This window comes from Camelus dromedarius, chromosome 26 (genome assembly GCF_036321535.1).
Source record: "Camelus dromedarius isolate mCamDro1 chromosome 26, mCamDro1.pat, whole genome shotgun sequence".
In the NCBI taxonomy this organism is placed as follows: Eukaryota; Metazoa; Chordata; class Mammalia; order Artiodactyla; family Camelidae; genus Camelus; species Camelus dromedarius.
Genome location: NC_087461.1, coordinates 13,082,528 through 13,105,347, shown reverse-complemented (window position 1 = coordinate 13,105,347; position 22,820 = coordinate 13,082,528). Strand labels below are relative to the sequence as shown.

Below are 22,820 nucleotides of genomic sequence, written 5' to 3'. Positions count from 1 at the left end.
CTTTGTCTTCTCTGAGCAGGAACCCCACGTTGGAGGAGAAGGAATGATGGGAGCTGGCCTGTCGCTGGAACAGTTGAAACAGCTGCAGCGCTTCGATCCATCTGTTGTGCGATCACAGAACACTGACATGGATTCTCTCAGAGACGCCAGAATAGAAGACATGGTTTGGCTGGCAAATAAGGATTGTATAGGTTTTTTTATTGCGAAATTCATAAAATGCAAAAGCACACAGGAGAAGGATCCTTAGAAATGAAAATTCCAAATGTTTTCTGTGTGTGGTGCTTTTTTTTTTTTTTTTTTAAAAACATCAGACTGTTGTCAGGCCAAGTGATTGATGCCATGGTTGCTGAGGAAACAGAAAAGACTGCCAGCTGTTTCTCCAGGAATCGAGAGACTTACGAGACTCTGCTTCATAGAGGAAGTAATGGGAGGTGGTTTGAGATTATATTTTGTTTTTAAAATAATTTTTCTTATGTATTTAGCAGAGTATAAAGAAAAGGATATGCCTGTAGATGTCTGGAACATATTTCCACTTGGGGTCTTTGTTTTAATTTGTAAAGAATGCAGGTCATTTTTAATATTAAAATCAGTGGATTTAACAAAAGGAGTAAAATGAATAATATTTAATTTGGTTATAAAGCATGTTTTCCGTTACTAAGTTCTGAAGTAGGAGTTCCCTAAGAATTCAGGGTATGGGAGCTATAACGCACTTATCGTGTGCCAGTAACTAAACTGGGTATTTTGTACTTTTCTTTTTGAAAAGTCAGAATATATTTTTCAGGGTGAGGTGAAAAATCCAACGACATGAAATTCTTCAAGGGATAAGGAATAACGTTGCCTACCAACAGTTTGAATTCATCATGCCTGAAGATGGGACTGGGTCTCCTGAGAAAAGGGACAAGTCTTGCAAGATTGAGAAGGCTCTTGTCAGAGGACATGTGTTTCTTTAGCTGAGAGTGTCTGGATTCATGATCTCTGGGAAGAATTTCCATCCTTACAGAATGAAGGAGTTATTCTGAGAAGTACATGACACAAACTGGCGATGGAGACATTCATCCCTTTCCAGTGAGAGTCGATTGGGTTTCCAATAAGGAAAAATACTTTCAGAAGTGGAGTGGTCTGTATCCCTCAAGAGAATGGCAAATCCTGTGAGATTTGGTTTCAGTTGCAGACAATTTGTGCTGATCACCTTGGAGTTGTTGGGTTACTGCTCGCCAAAACAGCAGTCTTAGTCTGTAGATGAACGGTTCAAATCCCAAGAGATTTTCAAGAGCTTGTGCATGAGTATGGCTCTGGACCATGGCTTCAGGAGGGGGCGCAACCCAGCCGCCTACCAGCACTGGGAGCAGAGCAGACCAGGGGCATGACCAGAATGCCTCTGGAACCAGCCAGCAGAGTTCACGCAGCAGGGTGAGGGCAGGAGCTGACCAATCCAGGATGTCAGTTGCTTCTTGGGTTCCAGGTGGAATGTTGGTGTGTTTCCCAGGTCTTGTTGTAGCTAGTGGATCCGTGGTAACTGGGCAGAGCCCTGTGGTGGATCAGTGCCATGGAGGGGCTGCCGTCCTCTGTGGAGCTTGGCTTAGGGCTCTTCTTTGGGAAGCTGAGTGACGTCATGGTGTTGCTGCCCAAAGGCCTGAGCTCATGGGTCACTTTCCAGAACTCAGAAGGGCATACAGTGGCATGTCTGCCTGTCATCACCTTATTGGTGGGTGTCTTATGGCCTTTCAGACTTGTTCAGTCTTGTAGAAGTTGACTTTATGGAAGAACTGAGCTGGGTATTTTACCTGACTTTTTCTGCTATTTGGTAAGTCAACCCTCTTTGAAACGAATTCTGTACTGCTCCTAAATGGGAGTCTCCCTTCACTCTGTTTACTTTCCTTTTTTCCATATTTTAAACTGGAAATTAACAAATATTTTTTTCACTCTGTAGATTAAAAATATGAGAGTATTGCACAATTTGGGTACGTTTTATCCTCTGTTGGAACACATACAAGTTATTAGAGATGTGATTGACAATTAAGAGAAAGCCATCTTCTGATGCTGGAACGGGCCGGGCACTTACAGGTAAGCCTCGGTGTTCTCCCACTGAACCACTGAACATAACAACTTCACAGAACATCAACTCAGACAGAGCAACTGTGATTATGAAAGATTAAGACCAAAAAAAAAAAAAAGACCACTTGATTATCATGTCTGAAATCAGACAAAAACAAGAACATCACTGAAACTGCATAAGTGACCAAATGTCTCCCATAGTGGCCAGTATAGTGACTGCTTTTTAAAAAATTAATTGTAACTGTCTGCTTGCTTCATTCTTCCTGCTTTTTAGATAAGGTATGTTAAAATACCCAACACCCAGCCATAGTTTAAAAGCTGTCTCTTCTCGTGTAGTGTTAAATACACTTGTTAATTTAAATCATCCCCAAATTCCTGCCCTTTGGGCATATAAAGTGGATAATTGGAAATAATTGCCTAATAATTGTCTTTTTTCCTTATAGGTTTCCATTAGGAATGTCTCGTAACTCACTGTTGTCTCCATCAAGAATGCAAGGTCCCCTGGAGCAGGTGAGATTTTCAGAAGGCCTCTGCTTGAGGGAATTTTTCTTGAACACCCTTCTCTGAAGCTGAGTTAGGCATCTCTCTGCACCCCTGGTGCCCGTATCTCCTGCTACCATGGCACTTAACACACACATCACTGATTTACTAGGCACACCCCAGACCCCCACCCCCAGGCTAGGCAGTACCCTGGAGGCAGGACCCCTGTGCTGTCTGTGACATCTTCAGAATCATCATTACATCCTTACTGAACGAGGGAAAAATCATTTCAGGCTCCATAAGATTCAAATATGTGCCAGACTTCTTTCCATCCGTCCTTCTGCCTCTCTCCAGTAGATGTCATTTGTCTAAAGGGAAACACTGTTTACCTGCGGTACTTCTGTTTCTAAGGCTCAGCATACTTCCCTGAACTTTCAGTGCATTTTTAAAAAAAAATACACAAAATCCATTTCTTACTCTCTCTGCAAAGCCTTAGGTGCTAAGCTGGGATGGAAATGGTAGAGAGTGAGCCTTATAGCAAGTGTGTAAATATTTGATCAGTACCAACATATATCAAAATGCAATCAATGCAGGCAAAACAGAAGAAAAATATTTGCATATTGAAGACAGGACAAAAGGACAGATTATTGTTAAATTGTTTTCCTTTAACAGACATTTTTCAGTGGGTTTCTTTCAAAAAATAAAACAAATAGGAAAATAGACACATTCAATCTTAAGGAACACAGACGTTTAAGAAAAAATATAAAAGGAAAAAATCAGGGAAATGTGGAGGAAAGTTAATATATTTTAACATTTAATTACCATAGATATGTCTGTGAAACAGAAACATTTTAATTTGACAGTGAGTACACTTTACTTCAAAACTGTGTGTCACATTTTAGTCTAAATTGTAAAGTACAAATAGTAAAAAAATAGAGCTTGGCCAAAATTAAACAACTGCCCCCGAATCATCTAATTAGCTGTTTTCTCCAACAGTGTAACTTTGGATGCATTAATGAGATCAGAGTACCCGAGACTAGCAGCATTACATCACTGAGCAAAGGGCCAGGGGTGAGGAATTCGATTTGTCATCACGATGGCTCTTCATTTTAAAAATGAAAAATACAATTCAAAATCTGAGTCCAGAATTGCTGAACATGTAGGATGCAGGGGGGAGGAAGTTTCCTGTGCTGTGCCTCATACTTTAGAAGAGCTTGTACCTACCGTAAGCTGTCGTGTTAGCAGATGTGACAGGAAGTGAGGACAGTTCAGCTGTGATCGGCACTGTCCACCTCCCCCCCCAGGAAGATGCACCACAAGTGCCAAGTGTTGAACATTTAGCATATCTTCAGCTCTAAGAATCATTCCTAAAATGGCAATTAATACTACTAATTATAAACAGTGCAGAAGCCAGCTCTTTATTTGTTTTACACGAACGACTTTAAACCAGGTTAGTTGAACAGTTCAGTGTAGCTGACAGTGAATGTTTAACATGAATGCAGAGCAGACCATGTTAAGATGTGGCATTGTCCCAAAGTACAGTATAACTAAGACACCCTACACTTAGCAGCACCTTTTTGTAACAGTAACTTCAGTGAGCAGTAGAGAAGCGCATAGGAGAAGCTGAAATGGGGTTGACAACAAAACATAGAACTCTTAACATTTCCAGCATTTTCTAGGTTAACTACAAGAATCATGGTTCTGCAACTGAGTGGGTTAAGATTTAAGCCTTTGCTGTGTGAAAAGACTAGAATTTTACATTCCACAAGTCAGTAAATATCCCGTCATCCTTGGGATGGTTTCTTCATTTACATATTTAGTACACACTGTTTACACACACATCCAATATACATTTTTCACATGTAGAGGCTCTTATGTCAAATCCTGCAATATAGTTTTTTGAGGAATACTCTGATTTGGACTAATGTGTTTCACAGTAAAGTGACAAGTGAAGAATCCAGAATATTTAAAAAAGGAATCTGTTAGCGTGACTCTTTGAAAGGGATTAATGGTAGCAGCAAAAAAATTCATACCAGTTATACTTCAAGGATTTAAGTATTTCAAAGTCATTAACTGGGATGAAATTTCACATAGGAAAGGATGGGGCTGGTGATCAGCAACCTCTTACTGTGATGGGAAGTTAATTGGAAATGTTTTATAAAAGTAACTTTCATGGGAATATGGTTTCCCAATGATGTGAATATTTTACATCAAAATTTATATATTATGACTGCTGTTTTCATATTCAATAAATAAAGATAGGTCAACAGTACAGAGCTAAGTAACAAATTGGCGGAAATGGTTCCTGCATTAGCTGCTAAAACACTACATATATGTAACTCATTTTTAAAACTCTGAGTTTTCTTTGGGGGAGGGGAGTAAGGAGTTAAATGTGAAACAGTTTTACTTATAAAGGTCCGAGAATATTTGGCAAGAATCTGAGATAAGCAAAGAAGCAAGACAAAAAAATAGAGTAACTTACTTAACAAAATAATTACAGAATATACAGATCTGAAGGTAGGCAATCGTAGATAGGCATTTTCCAGGGACAAACTTCAAGTGCTAGGTCCTTGCACACCTAATACTGTCTGACCTGTCCAGTCATAGCTGGACAGATGGACATGTAAGGGACGCAGGAAGTTTTAGCCTCAGTGTGACGGCCACCTCGTGGTCCATGGAGAACATATCTGCTGGTTTCCCCTTCAGAGGAGATGTCTGATGGAGGAAAATATTCTCAACATTTCGTTTCCTTCAGGTCACCTCGTTTTGCCCTGATTTCTTCTGAAGAGCAGAAGCTTTGGTTCTAAGAAGCACTTCGGGGTTTTGTGGGACAGTGAAACTCACGGAGTCGGTGGTGGGGGACGTACCGAGAGGTAAACTGGGGGGGTGGGAGTGGGGCTTGGGGGACAACAGGAACGTCTGGCGAGGTGGGAGAGGAAGTGGGAGAAGTTAGAAAAATTTATTTCCCCACAAAATAACTCTACAAGCTGTGTAAACGTTTCTTCCTAAAACAAATACTTGAACACACAGAAGATTGTACATTTCCAGTGAAACACTCACAGTTAAAAGTTGCCGGTAGGTCTTACGCTCTCAGAGCAGAAACAAGGAGCCTGCGGGCAGCTGCGCCCCGAGTCCCCTTTGGCAGCGAGCTTCCTCGCAGTCCTGGATCCCGGTGGCGCAGAGCCAGGTGGGGGGGCTCCTCGGGGGCGCTCCTCGGGGGCGGTCGCTGGTTTCTTCGTTAGTCCTCGGCATTCATTCAGGTCCATGTCTGCCTCGCACACGCGCACACGTACACACCCAGACACACGCAGGCACACACAGAGCTCCGGCTCATAGACTCCAGTGCTGTGACCTCAGACACTAGCTACGAAGGAGGTGTTTGTCACAGTCAGTGTGAACTGCATGGAGTAGAACAACCTTTGGAGTTTGGTTACATTTACCTTAATTTATGGTCAAAATGATAAACTTACAAGGACGGTAAAACATTCAGAAATCAAACCTTTTCAAGTCAGGCAGTCACATGTATTTACAGTATGTACAGGCTTTCTACGAGAATGGGGAGGGGCGTCTAGACGATGTTATTACAAATTTCCTGAATGTGGGCATTTCTAGTCCCTGTAATTCATAAAGCAAATCTGCTGACTTGGCATTAAGACTCTAAAATAGTGAGATCAAACTGATATATATATATATATAATATATATATATTATATATATATAATTATAAGAAGGTGTTTGCAGAAATAACATTTACAAACTGTCTATACAGTACACAGTACTAGTACATAGAAAATAGATTCTAACTTTATGATCCCCTTTGTGTAAGGCAAGACTGAATCTGTCCCCAAATTTAGTCAGCCAGAGGTACAAGCAAGAAACAGTGGTCCATGGATGACTATGCAAATCAGGTGCCTACATGTTAAAAATCTGGAGAATCAAGAAATTCCACTTTTTAGCTGGGCCAATTCTGGCCTGCTGGATACGTCAGCTACATTTTTGAAAATGTCAGCTATGCTTCTTAAAATACTAACGGCCACCTGGATGGCAACAGCTTTTGTTCAAGTGGCAGCTATCCCAGACAGTTTTTGAAAAGTCCAGTATACAACTGGAGAACTGCAGCCGTTCCAGGCGAATTTCTATAGCACTTACAAAAGGAAAAAAAAAGTATATTAATACTCTATGTCATGCTATTGCTATTCAAGCAACAGCAATACAAAATATACAAGACAGATCACATATGATTGCAGTGTAGACCCCAAAGATGAGTTTGAGGGTGGTGGGATACAAGACTTAAAGAAAAAAAAAAAGACAAAATGCAAAAGGGCCAGAAGTCATTGGTGGATGTAAACATCCCTGTTCCAGTCCCCAGCCTCATTCCGTCTCTTGGATATCCCTTCTCCATCCTTGTCACAGTAGCGATCCTTGGATTTATGGCGGCTTCGCTGTTTGTTGCACTCGTTGTGGTCCTGCTCGCGATCGGGGTCCCGGGCCCGGTGCCGGGGCTCCCTGTGTCTGTGCTCCCCGCTCCCGTGGCTCTCATCTCGGTGGCTGTGGTCGCGGTGAGGGGCATAGTGGTCTGCGTGCTCGTGGGGGTACTCCTCCCTTGGCTCCACATACGCCGAGTCTCGGCTCTCCTGCGTTTCCGAGTCCAACGTCTCCTGCCTGGAGAGGCCTCGGCTGGTGCCGCTGCGGTGGTTGTGGTGCTGTGCAGAGGAGGAGGAGCGGTGCTGTGGTTTCTTGACTGGTTCCAGGCAGGGCTCTTCTTCAGCTTGGGAAGCAGAACGGGTGGGAGCCAAGCGATCAGTCCTCTGATCACCTTGAGAACCCTGGAGGAGAGGGGAGCAGACACCTCAGCCAAGGTCTGAGTCTAAGGCCCTTTCACACAGGCAAGCCCATTCAAGTCTAGTCCCTTTTTAAAGCACCTAAAATGAAACCTGACCTAGCTCGGTCGCTTCATTCTCTTGATAACATGCAGTGGCATTTATAAGTTTGTACTATATTGGACTTTATTATTTTTTTAATTGAGTTATAGTCAGTTTACAATGTTGTGTCAGTTTCCAGTGTAGCACCCAATTTTTCAGTTACACATGAACATATATATATTTATTGTCGCATACTTTTTCACTGTGAGCTACCGCAAGATCCTGTATATATTTCCCTGTGCTATACAGTATAATCTTGTTTTTCTATTCTATATATATACCTATCAGTACCTACAAATTTCGAACTCCAGTCTGTCCATCCCCCCGCCCCTCCCTGCTGCCCTGCTGGCAACCACAACTTTTTATTCTATGTCTATGAATCTGTTTCTGTTTTGTATTTATGTTCTTTTTTTTTTTTTTTTTTTTTTTTAGATACCACATATGAGCAATCTCATATGGTATTTTTCTTTCTCTTTCTGGCTTCACTTAGAATGATGTTCTCCAGGGACATCCATGTTGCTTATAATAAGACTTTGTTAACTTGTAAGTGCACAGAACAGCGTACAGAGTAAGTTTTCTTAAAAAAAAAAAAAGACTAAGGAGGAAGAATTTTTTTATATGTTCTCTTGTGGTTCAAAGATACACAGGTCCCTGAGATCTATCTATACGTGGGTGTACGCTTAACTACCTTTGCTTGAATACACGTGGGAAGATTCAGTTCTTAGGATGTTGGTTTTAAGGGGAAAAAAAATCATGTCAAATGCTTAAATGGCACTTAATATGAGACCAGCACTGTCCCAAGACAGTCACATATGGCAACTCATTAATATAACAACCCTGTAAAATACAACAAGAGAGTCTCATGAGAAAAGAATGACATGAGATAGTTAATTACAACAGCCTCACGAAGGCAAAGAGCAGGTAAGGGTTTTCCCAAGGGCACACACCTGAGAAGAGATGACGAGGGATTTGAACCCAGGCAGTCTGAGTCCATGGTCTGTATTGCTGACCACGGAGACGGTTTTTCTATCTCTGTCTTAACAGAATATGGGGATAGGGAATTTTACGGTTTCTACATGTTCATGGGACTCTATTTACTCTGCTTTTCTGCAGGCACACAACGCATGCTGGGGATGGACGTAAGCAACTCGGGTTCTTCTCATTCTGGATAGAGCTGCCCGCTTGGAACAAGCACTGTGCTGGACTTCTGGGCCTGCCTCCCAGCCATGTGACCCCAGACAGCTGCGTTGCTAGACGGTAGAAAAGAGCTCCCTTACCTGTGAATTGGAGGCTAGCGTAGGGCTAATAGGCAGAGTTGAAGTGGCTAAAGTCCGGCTGAGGAGAGGGTTGGGGAGACTGCTGCTGGGGGGATGGGTGGCCTTCCAGTAGGCCTCCAGGTAGTCGGCCAGGTGCTCACAGGCATCCTCGAGCTGGTTCTCATCCAAGATCACATCAAACAACTCCTGTGGAGGCAGACATTTCAAAGGGCACGTTTACACCGGCCCATTACAGACTGAATGTCACACATGTGCACCAAACCTCCCCCAACACAGGGCGGAGGAAGGAAGGGGCCCAAGAACCTCACCGCTTTGTCTCTGCTCTTGCTTATGTGCCCCTACTTTTCAGATTGGCTGACCGTCCTATTTAGTCAGATTACAAGTGTGTGTCCTCAGATCCTTGTTTAGAACACACATGCTTAACCGATGTAATAATAGTTGTTCACGGCATGACAGAAAAGTTGCCAATCATGAAGAAAGGAATAGATACTACGTTAAAAAAAAGATGTAGAAAAATAGGAGTGCAAGCCAAACAGTACAGGAAGAAGCCTGTTTTTGCCATAGAGCCTGTGGAAACCTTAATCTTGGGAGATGACTGAGGCAGGGTTAGGACATGAAATTTGGCAGAGAAAGCTGAAACCACTGATGATTTGACCTGGTCCAAACTTCAAAACAAAGTTCTTATAAATGTTAACATACTCCAAATAATCATAAGTGGATATAAGCATAATTCTTAAAGCTTCTGCTCAACCTTCATTTTAGAATAGCCAAAACAAAAACCCAAAGCATGCTATATAAAGCAGTGTGTTCAGGTGTCCAAATCTGGGTAACTGACTGGTTTCAAAATTTGTTTTTATAATATCTCTGATCAATTTCTTAGACGGTTATTAAGAGCCAGCAACTCATTCCCTGATTAGAAGTGAATAACAGACGGATCCCCAAAAGATCCATCTTTCAAACCAAGTATTTTTTGAAACCACAATCTTGTTTCATTTAAGATACTAAGTAGGTGTTTGTTAGATATTAACAAAGTGAAGTCACCACCGAACAAACCGTAGCCATTCGTAAGTCACGATGGTGACCTAGACAGGTGCTCACGGCAAGAGGTGGACAGTTCTCTTCTTCTAACTTCTTCTCCGTTCTGCTAACGGAGAGAGTTCTCCCCTCAGACCGGCATTTACCTGTCCGTCTGGTTTTTGTTAACAGAATGCCAGGTCTGATGCCTCCGAGTGGATTATACTGAATAGAGAAGACTTACCGGAGGACACTGAGCCAGCTTATCTGCTGCTACCATCTGGACATTGAGGTGTTTAGCTTGAGATTTCCCCCGAGATTTTATTAACCTTTGCAAAACCTGTAAAAGACAAGATTTTTAAATGAGAATATCTGTACTCAGGTAAACGACAAGGTTCAACATTCACTCTTTTATCCAGGGCCTTTTCCATACAGCACAAATGCTTTGTATTAGGTTGAATTATTGAAGTGAAAATATATTAAATATATTAACTGCAAAATGAACATGTTAATCTCAGTTGCAAGCTTCAAAAACAGGATCACCAGCATGGAGCTTATCCTGAGGAGTCTTGTCTTTTTTTCAAGGCCAGCAGTTACCAAACTTTCTGTCTCATGACTTCTGTTTTAAAAAATTGTTGCAAACTCCAAAGAGCTTTTTTATTTTATGTGAACTATACCTAATATTTACATATTAGAAGTTAAAAAGTGAGAAATTAAAAAAATACTGATTCCTTTTAAAATGACCAATAAACCTGTTTACATGTTAAATGCACTACTCACTCCTGATAAAAACAGCTAAATTATTTGCAAATTTCTCCAATGTCCGGCTTCACAGAAAACAGCTGAAGTTTCCTGCCTCTGCATTGAATCTGCTTTGGTATATTGTTTTGGTTGAAATATACAAAGAAAATATAGCCTTATTTTTCTTTGATACCACAGTTAACAAATGGTAGTTTTTTTAAAAAAGACTAGCTGCCATGTGAAGTCTGAAACCCATCAATGAACTTTTCTTAATTAAATTCCATTGATCTATCTTGACATTTGAATGGGTCTCAGCAGGCATGTCAAATAAAAATGGTGTTCCATGATCCAAGTGGCTCGTTCAGTTTACGACTCAAATCATCACACCAGTAACTTGTTCTCCAGATAACTTAGTACGTAGCTGAAGAGCTTAAAGTGTACTTCATGTTTCGTTACACAGAATATTTAAAAGCCTTGTATTCATAAGTCAAAATTTCATAAAATTAATAAATTTTACTGCTTCATCAGGCTATTCTTAAGTGAAACTTTTTTAACTGGGTGGACATGGTGAGGAAGACCGCAATGCCTTTAGCACTGGCATGGTCTTGATTCCTTCCCAGACATTACCCACCACTGCTTCTAACATCAGTGCAAATATCACAACAGTGAAAAAGGAGGACAGTGTCTTAGTGTGATCATGGAAATGGTTCTGACCCCGTGGACACTGGAAGGGCCTCGGAAACCTCCCACCACCAGCAATCCATGGCCCACACTTTGGGAATCACTTTTCTAAGCCAGGAAACTAATCATCGTGCTCTGCTTATATGAATCTGAACAATTCTTGACTACCGTGTCTCTCTCCAAACCCTTTGTGCTGGATATGGACATAACCTATTTATAACTGGGAAGTAGAATATAAACCACCATTTTTAGGAAAGTTTAATTACAGAGCAGTCACAACCCTCCTTACCTTAGGAGAAGAAATCTTCACATACACTATAATAGGGGCCAGAGAGGTTTTACTCAGTTGGGCTGGATGGTTAATAGTGTCTGCGTCAAGGACTACCAGCTGCAGTGTTCTTGCAAGTTCAAAAATCCTTTCAATTTCACTCTGAACTTCCGCTGTGAAAGGTTAAGCAGAGTTTGATTACTTAGAGTATTTCTAGACCAGATAAAGTAGAATGCTACACTGTTTCTTCAGCAGCAAGGCAGGTAGGTGAGCCCTTAGGTTAAGGTCTACAAGTCAGCAAGCTGATGAAAGCTATCCTTTGAAAAGAGCTGTTTCTTCACACCACCTCTAGAATTTAAGTAATTCACTCTCTAAACCAGCTATAAAATTGATTCCCCATATAACATGGTGTCTGTGAGAATCACAATTTTTGGCTCTCTCTGCTGACTTGTTTGTGGTGTAAAACTTCACTCAATGAAGTCATTTTCTCAAAATGTCAGATAGAAACCTTAAGAGCTCTCTTTCCTGTGTTTGTTTCTGACCACTTTACCCCAGCAACCATCACCAGCTTTCACTGCAGGGGCTTATCTGTGTTTATATGTCACCCACTGGAATGCTTTCTGGATATGACAGAGTCTAGGTGTATGTATTACCAAGCTGAAGGACAACATAAAACAGGAAAGACTTTAAGAGTGTTTACAACAGACTTGTCCAGAACCGCACTTCTCATATTTTCCACCAACAAAAGAATGGTCCTGTAACATTCATGTTTTAAAAGGGCAGTCATCAGAGGCAGCGCTACAGAAATCCAGACTTGACAACTGACAGAAAACTTCAGCCTCCTAAAATCTACTTGAACGCCAAAAGAATTTCATTCAGTTCATTCACATCTTCCATGATCTCTTGAGAGTCTAAAAAGGGCCGTCCAAGAGAATATTCTGTGATGAGGGAAGTATTTTGTATCACTGCTGTCTGGTAGCTGCCAGCGACATATGGCCCTTGAGCACTTGAAAGGGAGCTAGAGTGATTGAACAACTCAGTTATTGAAATTTAAATAACAGTTAAATAACCAGAGACTACTAGATATGACAGGTCTATAAAGCAAAAGAAGCAGCTTGCAGTACCCACTACAATGATGGAGGGCTGTCATAAATGGTCCGTTTATGACAAAGGACCCCAGAATATACACTGGGGGAGAGGACAGTCTCTTCAGTAAATACTGATGTGAAAACGATGGCCACGTACACACAAGTCAACTCAAAGTGGATTAAAGACTCAAATGTATAACCTGAAACCATAAAACCAGAGAAAAACATAGGTAGTAAACTCCTTAATGTTGGTTCTGGCGAAGCCTTTTTTGGATTTGACACCAAAAGCAGACACAAAACCCAAAGTAAACAACTGAGACTACATCAAACTAAAAAGCTTCTGCACAGCGAAGGAAATGGGAGAAAATAATTGCAAATCCTGTGTACGGCGTACCTTGGAGATATTGTGGGTTTGGTTCTAGACTACCACGATAAAGCAAATATCACAATAAAGCAAGTCACAATGAATTTTTTGGTTTCCCAGTGCATATAAAAGTAAGTTTACACTAAACTGTAGTCTAAGTGTTCAATAAGTTGTTTCTAAAAAAAACAATGTACATACCTTAATTTTAAAATACTTTATTGCTAAGAAATACTAACCATCATCTGAGTCTTCAGAGAGTCATAGTAGTAACATCAAAGATCACTGACCACAGATCATCATAGAAAATAATACTGAAAAGTTTGAAATATCAAGAGAATAACCAAAATGTAACACAAAGACACAAAGTGAGCAGATGTTGGAAAAATGGTGCCAGTAGACTTGCTTGATTCCAGGTTGCCAGAACCTTTAATTTGTGAAAAACACTATCTTCAAAGTTCAATGAAGCAAAGCACAATAAAATGAGGTATACCTGTACGTGATACAGAATTATTATCTGAAATATGTAAAGAACTCATATAACTTAATAGCAAAAAAGCCAGACAGTCCAATTAACAAATGGGCAGAGCATCTCAATAGACATTTTTCCAAAGAGGACATACAGATGGCCAACAGGGACATGAAAAGGTGCTCAACATCACTAATCAGCAGGGAAATGCAAATCAAAACCACAATGAGATATCACCCACACTTGTTAGAATGGCTATTATCAAAAAAACAATAACAAGTGTTGTCAAGGATGTGGAGAAAAGGGGCCTCTCGCGCACTGTTGGTGGGAATGTAGACTGGTACAGCCACTGTGGAAAACAGTATGGAGCCCCCCACCCACCCCTGCCCACTGCCAAATTAAAAGCAGAACTACTGTATGATCCAGCAGTTCCACTTGTGGGTATTTAGCTGAAGGAAATGAAAACACTAACTTGAAAAACCTGCACTCCCATATTCACTGCAGCATTATTTACAATAGCCAAGATGACACAACCTAAGTCCATCACTGGATGAATGGATAAAGAAAACATGATATACAAACACACAGGAATATTACTTAGCCATAAAAAAGAAAACCCTGCCATTTGCAACAACATGAATAGACGGGGCCTTACTGGTCTTATGCTGAGTGAAATAAGAGAAAAACAAATACCATACTATCTCTCTTAAATGTGAAATTGAAAAAAAAAATCAAAATCATAGATACAGAGAACAGATTGGTTGTAGCCAGAGATGGGAAGTGGGGAGTGGGTGAAGGTGCTCGGATGATATAAGTAAGTCCTGGCGATGTAACACACAGCTTGGTGACACAGTGAATAACACTGTACTGTATGTTTGAAAGCTGCGAAAAGAGTAGATCTTAGAATTTCTCAGCACAAGAAAAAAATTCATTACTGTGTATGTACATAAACTTATAACTGGACTTATTGTGATCATCGTACAATACATACATGTATAAATCATGTTGTATGTCTGCAACTAATATAATGGTAAATGTAATTATATCAGTAAAAAGAAATTTGGTCCCAAAGATTTTCATCTGTGTACTGTTAATAACAGCTATTGAGTCACAGAATCCTACAACTTAAAAAATACATGTTTTTAGAGGTTTGAGCACTATTAAACTGATTATAAATGTAACGCTTGTTCATTGTATAAAATCTGGGTAACAGATTAACAAAAGAAAATAGTCCATTATCTTATTACATATCCCCAAATTACTCCTGTTAACAGTCAGTGTCAATATATCATGATCTTATGTATTGTGTATACATATGTGTGTGTATACACACACATATCTTTTTAATATTCTTACATACACAAATATCTTACACTTTTTACATTAAGGGGAGAAATGATGTATTTTTAAAAAATTTAAAGGGGATTTTCAGAATCCCAATGCAACATATTAGTAAATAAACCTTAAAGAAAGATGACCAATAAATCCTGAAGAAAATACTTTTAACTTCCAAGTAAAAATGATGCTTCAAAAAGAAATGAATCTATACTAGTGGTTTTCCTTTAACACAGTACATCATACTTAGAATTTATGTCAAAAAAGAAATGTTCAAGACTGCTGATGTTCATTTCTGAATCTGAAAGCCTTATTCATCATTCCATGTCCCAATCTCTAACACGTGCTGAATTAAAACTGGTGCTGAGAAAATGAAGAGCATTTCTGCCTACACTTTACATCTCTGATATCTAACAGCAGTGCTCAGGGACAATCATAATGTTTTCTGTAAAACAAAAAGAAGGGACGCTTTGCTTGTTTGGAGACCAGTTTCTATAATTGACCAATACTGTAAAAACAGAGGGGGTTGTTACTTTGATAGCAGCTGGTGTTGGGGGACATCCAAGTGGTCAGTTAAGAATTAGTAAGACCTTTCTCCAAAGAAGACAGTACAGATGGCCAATAGGCACATGTAAAGATGCTCAACATCGCTCATTATTAGAGAAAAGCAAATCAAAACCACACTGAGGTATCACCTCACACCATCAGAATGGCTATCATTAAAAAGTCTGCAAATAATAAATGCTGGAGAGGGTGTGGAGAAAATGGAGCCTTCCTACACTGTTGGTGGGAATGTAAACTGGTGTATCCACTATGGAGAACAGTATGGAGGTTCCTTAAAAAACTAAAAACAGACTTACCATACGACCCAGCAATCCCACTCCTAGGCATATATTCAGAAAGGACCAAAACTCCAAAAAGATACATACACCCCAATGTTCATAGCAGCACTGTTTACAATAGCCAAGACATGGAAACAGCCATAATGTCTGCTGATAGATGAATGGGTAAAGACTGTTGTGTACGCTGTATGTACACATACATACAGTGGAATACTACTCAGCTATAAAAAATAATGAAATACTGCCATTTGCAACAATATGGATGGACCTAGAGATTATTATACTAAGTGAAATAAGTCAGGGAAAGACAAATATATATCACTTATATGTGGAATCTAAAAAAAAAGAGATAAATGAACTTATTTACAAACTAGAAATAGACTCACAAACAGAAAAACTCCAGTTACCAAAGGAAAGGAGGGAGGAGAGATAAGTTAGGAGCTTGGGATTAACATAGATACACTACTGTATGTAAAACATAAACAGCAAGGACCTACTGTATAGCACAGGGAACTATATTCAGTATCTTGTAATAACCTATATTGAAAAGAATCTGAAATATATACGCACACATATGTATGTAACGGAATCACTTTGCTGTACACCTGAAACTAACACAACACTGTAAGTCAACTATACTTCAATTAAAAAAGAAAGAAATTAATAAGACCTTGAGATGGCTCTGGTATCAGTGATTTAATGGTAATTCCAATGCCATTTTCATAATCACTAAGCATAGAGTTCTAGTTTTGACAAGTTCCTTACTTCTTTTAAAAAGGGGAATCTAAGGCCCGCTCTAAGCACCTTTTCCTTTCCCCAGGAACTTCCAGCCTCCAGAAGAGTGAGCAGTAACTTTGCATCAGCCTCCTGGCCTGCAGCATTTGGTTATGGCAGCCCTGGTCAGCTCCTAGAGACGGCATGGCTGAAGCGGAGGGACAGGGCAGGACCCGGGGTGAGGTGAGGTGAGGTGAGGAGGGTTGGACCTGTGGTGTCCAGGGCCAGGTCAAGGGCTTTTGTTCATGTCTAAGAATAATGCAGACATTGGAGGTTCTAAGCAGGGATGTGTCAGGAAGAGATCTGTTCTTTGGAAAGATTTCACTGGCTTTGGTGTGAAGAACTAAGCTCAGGGGACCTGGACTGGAGCGGTGATTTCCACCCTGCATGCGATTAGACAGATCTAACAGATAATTAGGGGGCAGAACCAACAGACCTGGAGGTATGCGGGGGAGAAGAAGTGACAAGGAGAGCTCAAGCATCACGATGGCCCCAGGGTTTCCTGGTTCTCAAAATGGGGATGAGCAACCTGACCTGCATTATTCAGGGAAATAACCCTGGGGAATTAGAAGAATATGGGAAAGATTAGAGATTCTCTTTAGCATGTGCTAAGCTTGAGGAATATAAGGCAATACTGTCAAGTAGGAGGTATAACTCTGGAGTTTAAAGGAGCTCTCTAGCCTGGGATGTGATCGTGAGCTATCTGAATCTAGGAGATAATTAAAGCAACGGGTGTGAATACAAGAGAGAGGGGAACAGAGTGGAGATCCTAGATGAACAATGGAGAATTCCTAATATTCCAAAGCCACACAGGACATGTCTGCAAAGAGGAGAGGCTGGAGCCCAGAGTCAGTGGTGCTGAGGGACACAAGGGAAGGGGGTGCTTGGAGGAGAGAGAGGACAAATGTCCCCCCAACATCACCGCAGTGTTGAGTAAGAGACTGAAATGTGTCCCCTGGACTAATGACAGGCAGGTTACCAGTAACTTCTTTAGTAATAGATTTTTTTTAAAGTAATAAAGTAGAAACCGGTTGGGAGTCAGCTGGAGAGTGAATAGAGGTGAGTGAAGTGGAGACACTGACCACAGGAAACAAGTACACACTAACGTAGCTGCCACCACAGTCTACACGCAACAGTCCCACTGCTCCCAAAGCAACGGCGGGCTGTCCCTTTGTGCTCACACCTCCCCATGTCACCACAGGTGTTTGTCACTAGAGTTTTGGCTCCTCAAGAACGTCATATAAAGGGAATCATACGGTATTTAACCCTTCCAGACCGGCATCTTTAACTCAGCATAAGACCTCTGAGATTCATCCAAGCCATTGCTTGATTCAATGGTTGTTCCATTTCACGGCTGAGTAGTAGTATTTTATTGAATGGATGTACCACATATATTCACCCACAGAAAGACATCTGGATTGTTTCCAGCCTTTAGCTATTAGGAATAAGCTTCCATGATCATTTGTGTGTAAGTATTTATGTGAACCTAATGTTTCATTTCTCTGGATCCTATGGTAATTGTATTTTTAAAAACAGCTTTATTAAACTGTGCATATTTAAAATGTACAATTTGGTAAAAAAATTAAAAAAAATAAAATGTGGACGGCTTCACAAATTTGTGTGTCATCCTTGTGCAAGGGTCATGCTAACCTCCTCTGTATCATCCCAATTTTGGTATAGGTACTGCTGAAGTGAGCACAGTTTTGTAAATTTTGACACCTGCATACACCCACAAAACCATCAACCCAAATTAAAGCCGTGAAATATACATCACTCCCCAAATTTCCTTGCGTTCCTTTACAGTCCCGCCTTCCTACCCTTTCCTGGCGCACCTCCCCAAGCCCAGGCAATCCCGGAGGATCTGCTTTCTGAGGCTATTGGTTTGTTTGCATTCCTTAGAGTTTTATTTAAATGGAATCGTACAGTCTGTACTCTTTTTACTTTGGCTTCTTTCACACATGATTATTATGAGATTCATCAATATGTCTGTCAAGGGTGCGGCGGTTTTCCATTGTCTAGATATACCATGATTTGTTTATCCGTCCACCTGCTGATGGACATCGGGGTAGTTCCCAGGTTTTGATGGACATCGGGGTAGTTCCCAGGTTTTGATGAACATTTCTGTTCACATCTTCATGTCCAATTATGCTTTTGCTTTTTCTTGGGTGAAACCTCTTCCACATCCCTCTTTTAAAGACCATACACTCAGCCAAAATAAAGCACTTATGTTTTCCAGAAGCCTCTTGTTGCTCCTGTTGTAAATCTCTATCACCCTCTTCACTCTTTTGCCATTTTTTCTTGGCTAAAGCCTATCAGGCTTCAAGTCCAAGCTCAGGCTGAGCAGCTAGGGGATGCCTTTCCCGGTGGCTCCACCTGCCGCAGCGTAAGCTCTTTGGTAACCAGTTCAGTGCACGACCACCCTCCTCACCCCCTCCACTCCGGGGAGCTGTTAACGTATTAGCCTTATGGCTGCACCAGTCGGGCAGGGGCTTCATCTCATTCACCTTTTTGTTCCCAGACTTTAGCATGACATTCAATGTCTGATGGATGCCCAATAAACAATATGCTGCAGACAGGCCCATTTAACTATACTATATAGTTAGAAAGTTCTGGAAGCCTTGGCAAGCCAAACAAATCTGTTACACCACAGATTCAGCTGGTGAGTCTAAGTAAATCACCTGATCTTGTTCATCAGCTGAATCAAAGAAATGAGCATTTTGTAACAACTCCTGTGAGCACTGAAAATGTAGTTTTAAGGGTCACAGATGATAAGGGTACGAAATCACTATCAACAGAATGTATGATCACATTTTCTCCTCAGTGTATTTCTAAAGCTCTGATTACTGAAGTTTTAGTCAATGGGGGATAGGTTGGTGAAGAACAGAACTGAGTTCTATGCAGTATTACAGCAATAGTACTACAGCAGTAAGTGTATACTTTACAAAGTACTAAAGTATTATCAGTAGTGTAATGAGTACTAACAGAAAGTTCCTTATTCTTAACAGTTTCTCTATTGGTTACAGAATATACTTCAGACTACACTCAAAACTTCTATGTTAAAAGCCAGCCTCTCAAAGGGTTTATACATTTACATATAAATAGAAAAAATTAACTAAAACCAAAGATCTCATAGAACCTGGAGAGAATTTCGTTTCTAAAAACAGAAGCCTAACAACCCAATAAGTTACACGTGTAACAGCGATTAACCCAAGACTCCGAGCAGGTGCCAGAGAGATGACATAGTTGCCACAGATGTTTCATTTGATCAAACTAGCACAAGTTAATCGACAGTATTCAAACACAACCCTGTAGACACGTTAACTAAAATCTCCAAACTGTTTCTTACTGATGAAACAAAAATATTGCTCTCAATCAGTAGAACATGATCAGGAACTGACTTATCCTTTATCAAGCTCATAAACACTCACACACAAATATCCTGAATATAATTATTGATATAATTCAAGCATTAAGGGAGAGCTGGGATAACAGCCATTATTTACAGAGGACACGCTATGTTTAATCCTTACAATAATTCTACAAGGTAGGTACTATTATCTCTTTTTGTTTCGACAAGGAAACTGGGCCTTACAGAGGTTAATGACCTTGTTTGTGCCAACACTGAGGCAAAGCCAGGCGTTTTGAGAATCTGTAGACACCAAAGGTTACATCCGTGAAAACAAACCACAACCACAACATTCATGCTGACAGCCTGTGGAATTTTTAACTCAAACTTTCAAAACAAACCCTTCCATACCATGAAATCGCTAAGACTATAGCAGCAGTAACTGGCAGCATGTGTCTGTCTCTTCTCTGCTCTGTGACACATGAAATTATCGAGTTAGATCTGCTTGCTGGCAGCCTCTGGAGAGAAGGCTTTAAAGCGCTTCGGCTCCTCCGCGGGGCGCACACTTACGTAAACTTTTTTTTTTTTTAAATTGAAGTACCATCAGTTTCAATGTGTCAGTTTCTGGTCACACTTACCTAAACTTGACCTTGTGTTGGATCGCTCTATTATTGCATGCTTACTGGGATTGTTCAACACTGAGCGTTTGGCCAGCGAGATGTCAGCAGTGACCCTTGTGATGGAGATCCTGTTGGGGAGAAAACAACAGAAGACCCTGACCTTATTAACTGAACAAAAGGGGACAGAAGCACATGCCCCAAACTGTGTGTGAAGTATATATATATAGTGACCATATTTTCAAACTAAAAAATGTTAGGGCACTTAATCATTCATTTTTTAAAATCCTGTGCCTACCTTAGCATTTATTGGTTGCCCACCAAGTGCCAGGCATGCACTCAGCATTGTCTCACTACCTGGCTTCTCTCAGTAAATCATCCCCAAAACTTTAGCAGAGAAGATGATTATTATCCCACTTCTGCTGATGAAAAAAAAATGACCCATAGGTAGACTGTTTCTCCAAGGCTATACATTTACTATAAGTAGTGAAGCTGGGATTTGAACCTGGAACTCCAAGAGCCTATATTCTTAGCCCCTGGGCTGTAATCTCTCCCATGAGCATGGTGTGTGAGACGCATGAGGAATAAATAAGGATGAGCACACAAGGTCTTCCCTCGGAAGCTATGAGTCTAGTGGCAGAGACGGGTAAACAGAAATAAGAAAATAAATTAATGCAATGATTACTGATTAAGATGACTGTTCCGGAGAAGCCACAGTGTGTTGCGACATAATGAGTTGGGTGAGGGGGTCATGTCAGAGAAGGTAGAAATGAGAACAACAAAATTTGGCAGCTGGAAAGAGTAGATGACTTAGACTGGAAACAGCTAATAAACAAGCCAGCAGGAGGAAGAGGTGTGGATCAAAACAGAAGGCTCAACTCATCTACAAAATAGAAAGGGACTCGCAGACATAGTAAACAATCTTATGGGGGAAAGGGGGTGGGAAGGGATAAATTTGGGAGTTTGAGATTTGCAAATCTTAGCCGCTATATATAAAAATAGATTAAAAAAAACAAATTTCTCCTGTATAGCACAGGGAACTATATTCAGTACCTTGAATAACCTTTAATGCAAAATATATGAAGATGAATATATGTATGTATATGCATGACTGGGACATTGTGCTGTACACCAGAAACTGACACATTGTAACTGACTATACTATAATAAAAACAAACAAACAAACAACCCAGAAGGCTCACAAAACCTCTGAAGAAGGAGGTGAAGGGGGGACTAAAAACAAATGAGATTTGGTGAAGAGTCTGTTTCATAGTTAGATTCCTCTACCTGCCCTCTGAGCCATCAAGCCATGAGGTGGCCATCCCTTTCCTATGTGATGTAAAACCAATAAAATGGGAGGCATCTGACCAGGAGATGCTAGGCAGAGCAGGGACAGAGGAAAAAAAGAATTCTAAGTGTTGAGCCCCTAGCCTTCTTCCTCATCTTGGAATTTTGGTAGCCAAGTTTATATCCTCCAGGCACTCAAATGGAATATTCTTCTCTGGGGCATCTGACCACCACATAGAAAAGACCCAAAGATAATGACTTTGCTGGTTTCCTATGTAGATGGTCCAGTGAGGTTGTCCTTCAGGGAAGCATAAGGGTGACAAGCTCTACCTATGAACACAGAGCTGCCAGTTGATTATTTGATGGCCTGTTCTTTATTTTTAATTATTTTATTTTGGCAGGGGCAGGTAATTAGGTTTATTTCTTTTTAGAGGAGGTACTGGGGATTGAACCCAGGACCTCGTGCATGCGAAGCATGCACTCTACCACTGAGCTCTGCCCTCCCCACTGATGCCCTGTTCTTCAATGTGAGCACAGCAGTGTTCCGTGGGCAACTTAGGAGAACTTCTAACATAAGAGACCAAAACAAACAGAAAAATCAACTATGACTAACACCCAAAGTTGAAAGCTAAGAGATGATTATATCTACGAAACTAGAACAAACTTCTATTTAAAAACTCAGAATAAGAAAGAGTTTTTGGAAATTAAAAATATAAAAACAGAAATGAAAATTCAAAAGACAGTCTGGAAGACAAAGTTAAAGAAAGCATCTAAAGAGTAAAACAGAAAGGACAAAGAGATGGAAAATAGGAGAAGAAAGGCATAATAACTAGAGAATTACCCAGAGGCTTCAACTTCCAAATAACAGGAGTTTCAGAAAAAAAAAAAAAAAAAAAAAGAGAATAAAGAAAACACAAGAGAGCAAAGTGAAAAAAAAAAAAATTCTAGAAGAGTCCGATTTTCCAAACTGAACGAACGGGGGTGGGAGTTCAGTACAAAGGTTGCAATTTTCATATCAAGACATATTCTTAAAAATTTCATGACACTGGAAACAGAGAGAAACCTAAAAGCTTCCAGAGGAGAAGGCAGGTCCCATATAAAGTGTCAGGAATTGAAATGTTTGTACTTTTCAACAGCAGCACTGGAAGCCAGGTGATAACGGAGCAAAAAAGAGCCTTAAAAATTCTGGGAGGAGCGAATGACTTCCCCCTTGGCGGGGCCGGAGTTGCCCGGGATCGCGGATCGCTCATCGCGCCGCGCTGG

The 22,820-nt window shown here is 40.6% G+C and overlaps 2 protein-coding genes and 1 non-coding gene across 15 annotated transcripts in view; 1 reads left to right on the top strand and 2 right to left on the bottom strand.

Moving 5' to 3' along the window:
- The window catches only part of NSUN6 (NOP2/Sun RNA methyltransferase 6), a 38,830-nt gene extending 38,525 nt beyond the window's left edge, over window positions 1–305 (top strand). For all 3 annotated transcript variants that reach the window (XM_064479405.1, XM_031444666.2, XM_064479406.1), the window contains one exon: window positions 20–305. In XM_064479405.1, the coding sequence (XP_064335475.1) occupies window positions 20–247 (228 nt within the window). In that variant the 3' untranslated portion in view covers window positions 248–305. The remainder of the gene's footprint in view (window positions 1–19) is intronic.
- A 2,762-nt stretch (window positions 306–3,067) lies between these two features.
- CACNB2 (calcium voltage-gated channel auxiliary subunit beta 2) overlaps window positions 3,068–22,820 on the bottom strand; it is a 347,650-nt gene continuing 327,897 nt past the window's right edge. For 10 of the 11 annotated variants that reach the window (XM_031444658.2, XM_031444660.2, XM_031444659.2 and 7 more), the window contains 5 exons: window positions 20,292–20,401; window positions 11,460–11,611; window positions 9,993–10,088; window positions 8,735–8,920; window positions 6,785–7,361 (listed from right to left, as the gene is read on the bottom strand). In XM_031444658.2, the coding sequence (XP_031300518.2) occupies window positions 6,867–7,361; window positions 8,735–8,920; window positions 9,993–10,088; window positions 11,460–11,611; window positions 20,292–20,401 (1,039 nt within the window). In that variant the 3' untranslated portion in view covers window positions 6,785–6,866. Of the gene's footprint in view, window positions 7,362–8,734; window positions 8,921–9,992; window positions 10,089–11,459; window positions 11,612–20,291; window positions 20,402–22,820 lie in introns of all 11 variants that reach the window. The other variant, XM_031444663.2, reaches the window with a different exon arrangement.
- Window positions 17,900–18,006, bottom strand: LOC116150593 (U6 spliceosomal RNA). The gene has a single exon (XR_004134326.1). It is a non-coding gene; the product is annotated as a U6 spliceosomal RNA (small nuclear RNA).